Below are 11,037 nucleotides of genomic sequence, written 5' to 3' on the forward strand. Positions count from 1 at the left end.
CCTTCTAGTTTTTCTCCAGATTCTCCAGTAACATCTAGTCAACCACATACATATGCACCAGTTTTTCCTTCTTTAGATTCTGATTCTATGATGGATGTTCTTATTAGGAAGTCTACCAGACCACACACAACTCCATCTTATCTCAAGGATTTCATCTGTAATGCACTCCAACTCACAGATGTTAGCAACTCTTGCTTTCTCACACCAGTTACGCCTACTTGTATATCTTTCAGTGGACTATCTTCTACCAATCAACATATGCTAAACACATTGTCCAATATACAAGAACCTAAGGACTATTTACAGGCAACACATCACCCAGGGTGGCAAGAAGTAATGAATAAAGAGATTGAGGCACTTGAACTTAATAAGACTTGGGAAGTGGTTGAATTACCACCCGGGAGGAAAGCTTTACCATGAAAATGGGTGTATAAGGTTAAACACCATTCAGATGGGAGTGTGGAAAGACTAAAGGCAAGATTGGTCATTAGAAGAGACATACAAAAAGAGGGAATAGACTTCAATGAAACTTTTTCACCTGTGGTGAAGATGACCACAATTAGATGCATACTAGCCACTGCTGTAAAGAAAGGTTGGGGTCTATACCAGCTAGATGTGAATAACGCTTTCCTACATGGAGATCTAAATGAAGAAGTGTACATGAAATTCCCACCCGGGGTTGTACCTACTTCACCTACTCATGCATGCAAGTTAAAGAAATCAATTTATAGGCTACGACAAGCATCTCGTCAGTGGTATGCTAAACTTACAACTGCTTTGAATTTTAAGGGATTCACTCACTCATTCAACGACTATTCCCTGTTTTTTAAAAGGTCAGCTTCTTCCATTTCTATAATGGCTATCTACGTGGATGATATACTCTTGATAGGAAATGACAACACAGAACTACATGCTTTGAAAGAATTTCTCAATCAAGAATTCAAAATAAAAGATCTCGGGGACTTACATTTTTTTCTAGGCATGGAAGTTGCCCGAGAAACAGATGGACTCCTCCTTTCTCAGCGCAAATTCACTTTAGACCTTCTCCAAGAATTTGACTCTCTCCATTTGTCACATGTTTCTTCTCCACTCGATTCATCTACTCGTTTGTCTACTCACACAGGGGAACCAGTGCAGGATCCCACCTTGTATCGTCATCTTCTTGGCAAACTTAACTATCTCACTCACACCCGACCAGACTTATCCTTCACTGTCCAGCACCTCAGTCAGTACATGCAGGACCCTCGACAACCACACCTAGATGCAGCACTCCGTGTGCTTCGCTATCTGCTCAAAGATCCTAGGCTTGGGCTTTTTATGTCTGCTTCCTCCTCCTTCAAGCTCCTAGCCTTTTGTGACTCTGATTGGGCCACCTGCCCGGACTCGAGGAGGTCGGTCAGTGGGTTTTACATTTCCCTTGGTACTTCTCTGATCTCTTGGAAATCCAAGAAGCAAACTTCCATCTCGCTCAGTTCAGCCGAAGCAGAATACAGATCTATGCGGCGAGTGGTTGCAGAGCTCACATGGTTGGTTCATCTTTTTGAGGATTTGTCAATTCCTATTTCTCTTCCAGTCCCTCTTCACTTCGATATCCAAGAAGCAATTCATATAGCAAAAAATCCTGTTTTTCACGAACGGACGAAGCACGTTGAAATCGATTGTCATTTTGTACGCGACCAATACCTTGCTGGGCTGATTTCGTTAACCTTTGTTCGATCTTCTGCCCAGTTGGCAGATCTCTTCACCAAACCACTCAACAGACCTCTTCATCGTCATCTTTTGGGCAAGTTGGGTGTGTTTTCTACCGCCTCCAACTTGGGGGGGGGGGTGTTGGAGTCGATGAAGATGATAGACACAATTGAGGCCATTCGGTTTTGGACGTGAGGGTTTGAGCCTTGAGGTGGTATTTTGGGCCTTGGGCCTAATTGGGACGTGAGGGTTTGAGATTGGGCCTTCTTCAGATTTGAAATCTGATAGTCACCCTTCTTCAGATTGGGCCTTCTTCAGCTATTGTAAGAACATAGTGTACAACACATGTCACCTTTGTATTTTTAATTATTTTCCCCATACTCCCCATACCTTTGTATTTTAATTATTTGCTCCATCCTTGTATTTCTTTTATGTGCAACTTTCCTAGCTAATAGGACATTGCCACTTGGCAATATAGTATGCTGGCCTAAAATATTCCTTCTGTATATAAAGTTGGGCTTGTACACTTAATACAACACAATAATTTGAATATACAAAAGCAGAAATCTTCAATTCATTCTCTCATTTTTTCAATATATGCCTTTAGAAAATTGTGATATATTAGTAATGAACATCTTATATACAAAATAGATTTTGGTTGAATTCAAAAGTATACCCCCGACCTTCAAATCCTTGATCCGCCTCTGGTACACAGACCTCACTCCTACGCTGTGCAGGTAGAAAGACTATTTCCGATAGACCCTCGGCTTCAAGCAAGCATGCATTATATACAATGATAGCAAAAAACCTAACAGATTTTGGTTGAATCCAAAAGTGCACATCCGACCTTCAAATCTCATGTCCGCCTCTGATTGAGGAGCTTGACACGCATGATAAAGAGTCGTAAAGTATTATAACTAATGACATTAATGTCAATACAACAAATAATAATACATACTACCTTACAATTACACTAATACTCATGACAAGAGTCTGGTCCTAATTAATCAAAACAACCACTTACTATTAAAGTACTAATCTTAATTATAACATCAAGTTATCAACTTAACTCTACTAAAGAACAAATACCAGCTCACTACCTATCTTCTACTAAAACTTAGTTAGTGCCTGGAAAAAGAAACACTAATTAATTATTAGTGCTAATTTAAACCCAATATGGTGGCATAACTGGATTAAACCCTTCAACATTATTAACGTTGAAAACATAACTGCATTCAGCCATATTATTATTCTGATGGTTACTTGTAGTAATTCCTCTTGTCTTGTTTGAACTTGGCATTGATGTGCTTTCCACTGTCTCTTCACCTGATATTTCAGTGTATACTGTGGAATTCACTTGTTTTTTTGTGGCTTGTTCCTTCAATATTGCTCTTAATGCCAACACCTATAAGAAAAACAAGAGTTTACTATCAAATCAATAATAACAACAACAATAATAACATACCTAGTGTGATCAGACAAATGGAGTCTAGACAGGGTGGGGTATATGCAGACCTTACCGGCCCCTACCTCATGTGAGATAGAAAAACTGTTTCCGATAGACCTTCGGCTCAAATGTTACACTATCAGGTCATCTAAAAAGATAATTATGACTATCCGGATTAATAAGTCATAAAAATAAGACAAATTATCTGCTATAACATATTACAAATCTTTATATTATTAGTGTGTATAAATTAGTGGGGGAAAAAGACATATGGAAAAAATTCTAGTTGCATGAAAGAGGATAATTAAATTCAAAAGAAAACTCAAAAAGAAAAGGAAAGGAAAGGAAAAAAAAGGGACAATGTTGTATGAAACGTCAATTTCAATTTTATTACAAGTTATAAGGTGACTCAATTTTTTTTTTAAATTTATTTATTTGCATTCAATTAAGCCGACCTTGCTTTATAATGATGGGGACAACTGAAGTTAAAGTTGTCTCCATAGTTATGGCTCCAAATAATGCGAGCCTAACTAACAATGACGCCATATTACTCTAAAATAGTTGTTTTTTCTCAAAATAGCAACTATTATTCTAAGTTTCATAAAAATAGGTTATTTTCTTAAAAAGACAAGGATTCGTTGAGGACTATCTTATCATTAGACATAGGTATCCTAAAACCCCAATCATTTTTTTTTTTTTACTATTTCTTTCTAGCTTTAAATTTGGGAACAATCTTACTGTCAAAACACTAAGTAGCTGCTCAATCAATCGCTTAAATTATATATAATTGACAAATATATAATATATGTATGATCTATGTATAATATATATATATATATATATATATATATATATATATATATATATATATATATATATATAAACATGTATGATAAGTGTATAGACATATCAGCTAAGAAAAATAAACAGTAGATTTAATCGGTAAATTATGTAAAGTTTGAATATTTTAAGCCACCGTTGTTTTCCATTACCATCTTCTGTTTTCCCATTAGCAGAGGAAAGTTAATTTAGGTGACTACATAAACTAGATATTGATTTGAAAAAACATTAACATCACGAAGAAACACCAAAGTATAGGTTTAGGGTGAATCACATAGGAAAATAATTTTCAAAGAATGAGATATAAGAAGTATTGAAGACATAATTAAGTACTTAATTAATATATGTTCTCTTTCCCAACTTAATCTTTCAGATGAGATAATCGTCCGTTCATCATAGTAAAAAAGTAGAAATTCTGAGTTCTAATCTCACTGTCACCCCATTATCAAAAAGAATTGGGGTATATCACTTTTATCCCGCGATAGAAACTATTTATATTTGGTAGCCAAAATAATGTATAAAATTTGTACAGTATAATTTTTATATATAACATATAGAATATATATAGATATATATATATATATATACACACACAAAAGAAAAAAAATATATATAAAAAATATATATTTTCGGCTATTATTTTGAAAGCGGTTATACAGTGTCATTTTCTCAAAAGAATCTTTATGTACTTGGTTCAAAGAAAAAGAGTCACGCTCCCCCCACAAGAGAACACGTACTTAATTTGTTCTTCATACTTTTAGATAAAACGGTCGCACAATTCATCAGATAGCATAAAAATATACAAAAGTTTTAAGTTTTGCATGAAGTGCATGGATGCAAGAAAGTGAAGAGAGAATTTCTCAAAACTGACCTCATTTTGAAGCTTCTGTTTTTCCCTAGAAACTAAATCATAGTCTTGTTTAAGAGAATCATAGAGTCGTTCGAGCTGCTTAGACTTCCATCTAGCTCTCCTATTTTGAAACCAAACAGCAATTTGACGAGGTTGCAACCCAAGTTCTTTAGCTAGTTTCATTTTCCTATCAGGATCAAGTTTTATCTCTTCTTGAAAACTGTTTTCAAGTGACTCTAACTGATCACTTGTCAATCTTTTCTTCTTATCCAACTGATTCATGGCAAAGTTGTTGTTCAGTTTGTCCATTGTTGGGAGCACTCCACCTTGTTGTGTTTGCATTGCATGCTTCATTTCCATACCTTTAAAAAAACAAAAAAAAAAAAAAATACCAAAGATTATATTAGCATGTAAAGATATGCAACAACAACATACCGAGTGTATTTCTACAAGTGGGTTTCGGGGAGCAGAGACGGACCTACGTTGTAAAGAGAGAGGGGGTCACCGCCGCCACCCGGAAAGTTTCGACAAAATTTTTCATGTATACAAGTATATATGTCTTTTCAAAAATAATACTAATATATTAGTTGTCATACCCTATATACAAGCAAATTTTAGTTGAATGCAAAAGTGCACCCGTAACCTTCAAATCATGGGTTTGCTGGAGAGTTTAGTATGTATCCAGACCTTACCTCTGCCTTGTGACGGTAGAGAAACGGTTTCCGATAGACCCTCGCTCAAGAAAGCATATAAATAAATGGTTGTGAGAAATGGGCAGTGTTCAGGCTGACAAAGTTTGTAACTAACACTTGGTTTTTACTTTCTTTAGGAAAATGAGAAAAATCAGCAATTATTAAAGGCATCAATGGAAAACGAAAACTTCATAATTCTGCCATTTTGAACTTAGTGTAAACTCAATTTTTTTTTAATTTTTTTTAGCTCACTCATCTATTCTTGGAATATAGTACTTCTTAATTATAGAGGAACTAGGCCAAAAACAAAATCCCTTAAAAGACCACAATAAAATGGCAATTATCTATACTAAGATAACATGCTTCAAGATCAAATCATGAAAAGAAAACCTATATATTAAGAAATGGGACTGAAAAATGATTAGAATAAATGTGAAAATAATGTGAAACGCGCGCAATAAACATATATAAATGAAGACTAACATGATAGCTTCTGAGAATAACAACAACAACAAACTCCATAAAATCCCACGGGTGGAGTCTGAGGAGGGTTATGTGTATGCAGACCTTATCTCTACCCGGTGAAGATAGATAGACTATTTCCGGTAGACCCTAGGCATAAGAAAAACGAAAAAAAGACGAGAAAAATAAATTACAAGACATTTTTTTCTTATATCTTTACCTGGATATTGATCATAATTGTAGCTGTAGAGGAGATTGAAAGAATTATCAGGAGGAGCAGGTCGAGAAACAAAGGGTCTAAGATTTCCATTCCAGTCCATATTTTTTTTTTCCTTCTAAACAAGGCAAAGATCCAAGAAAACACCCAAATTTTAACCCCTTAATATATTGACACTAATCTTTCTCTTTATCTAGTATTGGACCAGTACTACTCGATCAAGACTATGGACCACCTTAAAAAAAAGGGTTAATTAGGGTTTTGTCCTTTTGAAAAAGTATGAAAACTTTCTTGGTTTGTTTTGTAGAAACAAAAGTGAAAAATGAGAAGAAGATGTTGTAGGGAGAGTTTACTACATTTGTGGATAGAAGTAGTCAGTGCTTAGCATTGTGTCAATATGTGAAAGAGATGGATTGGGAGAGTAAGAATTAGTTGTTGTGTTTTATGCTTCACTTTTTGGGAGCAACTCATAAATAGGACTTCCTCTTTAGGTTTGGATGTTTTTGGGAGGTGGGGGTGGGGGTGGGGGTGGGGGTGGGGGTGGGGGTGGGGTAGATGGTACTAGTGTGCACTAATTAATTGTGGTTTTTATTAGAGTTAAATTTCAACAAGGACACTCCAATGATATATTTAAAGAACCATATGTAAAATATGTGTTCATAATTAACTATAGGTGTAATTTGAGATCACTTAATCCTTATGTAGTACTAATAAAGTTCACTTCACTTCATTTAGTGAAGTGGTAAAAGAAGTTTTTTATTTATTTACTCTATTCTATCTCTTTTACTTGTCATGTTTGATTTTTGCATGCGAGTTAAACAAGTTAATTAAAATGTATATTAATCTATCTTAATTTTTATCAGAGAAAAGGTAAAGATGCAAAAAATTAATTAGTTTTTTTTTAAATTTATAAATAACAAGTATTTCGGATCAATTTTTTTTGGAACCATGACAACTAGAAAGAATATAAAGAGTATTGTTATACATTGAGGGTAATAGAAGGAAAAATGAGGAGAAAATTATAAGGTGGAAAAATAGAACTGCCAACAAGGTAAGAATTTAGGTAGTCAACCAACCAGATTGCTCAGATTTTCAAGTGGTAAAAGAAGCGGGATTTAAATTGTACATTAACAACGTAAATAAACTTATACTATTAATGTAATATAATCTGTTATACCATATTGTTTGCCTAGATTAATGTATAATCTATTAATTTTAGGCAATTATGTCAAGGGCGGAGCTAGATGCTTCGACCGAACGCATTAACTTTATTGTAAATATTATATTTGTCTTAAAAGATTCATTGAATATGTATAAATTCTTACTTTAGAACTCAGTAACATAAAAATACTAGAATTCCGAACTCAATAACTTCAAATCCTGGTTCCGCCTCTAAAATTATAATGTGTAATTACTCTTAATGATTCAATTGTATAAAATTCTTTTATATTGTCTCTGTATAGAAGTTAAGATAATCAAAGAAATTTTGTTTTCACTTCTCTAATTATTCACCTTAAGTAAAATTTAAACATGGATGATTAATTATATGTTAATTAGGAGTGTAAGAAAATTATGATTTTTATCAAAGGTCACAATCTAAGAGAAGAGTATGGTCCCCTAAAGGCCAAAAAATCAGACAAGCTGCCTTGAGCTACTCTCACGCCTCTCTTCTCATTTTCTGACAAATTAACTACTTTCTTCCCCCTAGTACTACTACTACTTCTTAGTATGCAGTACTTAGTTTCTTCTACAGCCTTTAATTTGAGTCTCTCTCTATTTATTACTATCTAAGATCAAGATGTAACTCTAGAAAAAATCATAAGAAACGACAATATGTCGGTAAATTCATGTCGTCGAAAAATTATACTGTGCTAATCAAATAGAAATGATCCTTTTTCTGATTATATACTCCCTTCATTTTAATTTATGTTACAGGATTTGACTGAGTATGTTGTTTAACAAAAATAAAAAGAATTGAAATTTGTGATCTAGCTAAAACAAGTCATAAATATTTGTGAGATTATATATCATCTCATTAAGAGTAAAATGACAATCTTTTTTATGCAGACTAAAAAAGAAAGCATGCTAAAAATTTTGTAATGGAGGGAGTATTATAAAATGTTGAATTCCCTTTAACATGAGAGTATATTTTAGTGTAGTGCAAAGGAATTTTGAAAAAATACTTTTGATCACACGTTCAAATTAATCCTATAGTGACATGCATTTAGTATTACGATTTTTTAAATCCTTCTAATGAATTTCTGACTTGACCGCAGAGGCGGATCCAGAATTTCAAGATGATGGATGCACTAGTTAATCTAGAATTTACATTTAACTAGCTTAACTTTAGTCTGTTACCATGAACCCACTACAAATTTTGAAATAGTAGGTTTAAAATTATACTTTTTTTGAAATTATATTGATTTTCACATACATATCTATACTCCGTGACGAAAATAAGACCGTCCGAATTGAAGTAGGATTTGAACCAACAATTTCACTTGTAGAGCTACACCTAATAATTATTGCACCATATGAGTCTTTAAGAATAAGTGCACGCATATATATTTTAGTAATTTAAAGAAATATAACATTGCGATACACATGATTTAAGGAGAGGAACATGAGTTCACGTGAACCTATACCCCTTAACCTAGATATGTCCTTGCGGCCTCTGCAATATAATGTGCCATGCCTTAGCAAAGAAGATGACAAATTAACTATGTTGCGCGAACTATCCAAAATGGCTGCCACACTCGTGCCGAATCTTCCAAATATTCACTACTTTTGGAGGATTCGACACGTACCCACTGACATTTTTAGAGAGGGTGAGCAGCATAGCAAATATATAAAGAACGAGGTAGTAGTGGGCTAATGACGAGTAATGAATCAAGCTGCTGCTGCTGCAACTGCTGCTTAATGACCTATGGGTAGTTCTCTTATAATAAATGGACTTACAGTACAAATTGGGTTTATAGAATCAGAGCAGCATTAGTAAAAGAACCCCTGAATTAGGTCCATTTGAAACTTCTTTTTCACTTTACATACACACACAAAAGCACACAGAGAGAAACAGTCTTTTTTCTTTGGTTAAAATCAGTGGACCTGCATATTAACTCATTCAGTATTCAATGTAATATATGCCAGAGAAGAGGAAGAAGAAATTAAATTAAAGGGGTTAGCATCCCTAAAAACGTGAGGATCAGGCTTTGACAGGCATACAACCTTGACATGTACGGCATAAACCTTCTTAATTACAGAGTTTTTAACTACTATATACTAACATCATAAATAAGTTTTTACGGTATCAGATCACCTAAAAGATAAATAAAAGTTTAACTGTTTGTTTGGATTGTAGTTACATGTCGTTTCATAATGTATCATATTGTATTATATTGCATTGTTGTGATGACCCAAAAGGTCACCACTTGTTTTACAAGTTGATTCTGTGATCCGAGGACTTAAAAACCTCTTTTTGTCTCACCTCGATTTGCATGCACAGTTCGGACGTGTATCCGGAAAGCCATTATGTAAAAATCTGTGAAAAAGAATAAATTTTGCTTTTAAAAATGAATTTAAGTTGACTTTGGTAAATATTCTTGGTAAACGGACCCGTGATCCGACGGTCTCGTAGGGTCCGTAGAAAAATTTGGGATTTGGACATTTGCCCGGAATCGAATTCCGAGATCTCAAGTCCGAGAAATGAATTTTTAAAGAAAATTATTTTCTAAAATATATAAGAGTTTTTTTTTAAAATGAAAAATGTTTGAAATTGATGGTATCAGGACCGTATTTTGCTTCCGGAACCCGGTACAAGTTTGAAATAATAATTAAGTTAAATCTGAAAAATTTGGTAAAGATCGAAATTGATTTGTGTCACGACCCGGATTTCCCACCCTCGGGAATCGTGATGGCGTCTACTAATGTGAGGTAGGCAAGCCAATTATTGAACAGATTACCTTTATCCATTTTTTATACCCTTTTAACATTTATAAAGCAATAATGTGAAAAACATCGGATATTTAGAATAAGCAAAAGAAATGTAGTAAAATATCTGAAATATAAATCTAATACAACTCTTTAAGCCTTAATCACCCAGAACTGGTGTCACAGTACCACAGACGATCTAAGAGTGCTAAACACAAAGTCTGAAAATAAAGATATACGGTTTCTGAATCAAAGAAGTGAAACAGGAAATAAAGGATAGATATGAGGTGGTCAAAGCCCGCGGACGCCTGCAGGACTACCTCAGGTCGCCTGTTGGACTGAAGGCAGCAACCTCACTGCGGTCCGAATTCTACGACACTGGGATCCGCACAAAAGAGTGCAGAGTGTGGTATCAGCACAACCGACCCCATATGCTGATAAGTGTCTAGCCTAACCTCGGCGAAATAGTGACGAGGCTAGGACCAGACTACTAAATAAACCTGTGCAGTTAAGTCATTTACAACAGAAATAGAAGAAGATAATTGCAATTAAAATTGGGCAAGGGAAACATGATTTGGGGGAATAACAGATAACAACAGAATATCAAGAGAATATAAAGGAACCAAAAGTCCAATTACTAACACGGATAGGGAAAAGAAATGCAGAGTTCACTTTCATTTCACATCTCGTTGCAGGCGTGCAACCCGATCCCATTTCATGTATCTCATTGCAGTGTGCAACCCGATCCCATTTCATATATCTCGTTGCAGGCGTGCAACCAGCTCCTATTTACATATCTCGTTGCAGGCGTACAACCCGCTCCCATTTCACATATCTCGTTGCAGGCGTGCAACCTGCTCTCATTTCACATATCTCGTAGCAGGCGTGCAACCTGCTCCCATTTCACATATCT

General features: G+C 34.8%; 1 protein-coding gene across 1 annotated transcript; it reads right to left on the minus strand.

The window, feature by feature from the left end:
* Positions 1-2,583: 2,583 nt before the first annotated feature.
* LOC104210782 (putative homeobox-leucine zipper protein ATHB-51) lies at positions 2,584-6,623 on the minus strand. Its single transcript, XM_009759747.1, has 3 exons — positions 6,201-6,623; positions 4,848-5,188; positions 2,584-3,094 (listed from the first exon to the last, which is right to left on the minus strand). Exons 1-3 carry the CDS (start codon positions 6,298-6,300, stop codon positions 2,855-2,857), a joined length of 681 nt encoding a protein of 226 aa, XP_009758049.1. The 5' UTR covers positions 6,301-6,623; the 3' UTR covers positions 2,584-2,854.
* Positions 6,624-11,037: the final 4,414 nt, after the last annotated feature.

The sequence above is a fragment of the Nicotiana sylvestris genome, chromosome 7 (genome assembly GCF_000393655.2).
Source record: "Nicotiana sylvestris chromosome 7, ASM39365v2, whole genome shotgun sequence".
NCBI classification, from domain to species: Eukaryota; Viridiplantae; Streptophyta; class Magnoliopsida; order Solanales; family Solanaceae; genus Nicotiana; species Nicotiana sylvestris.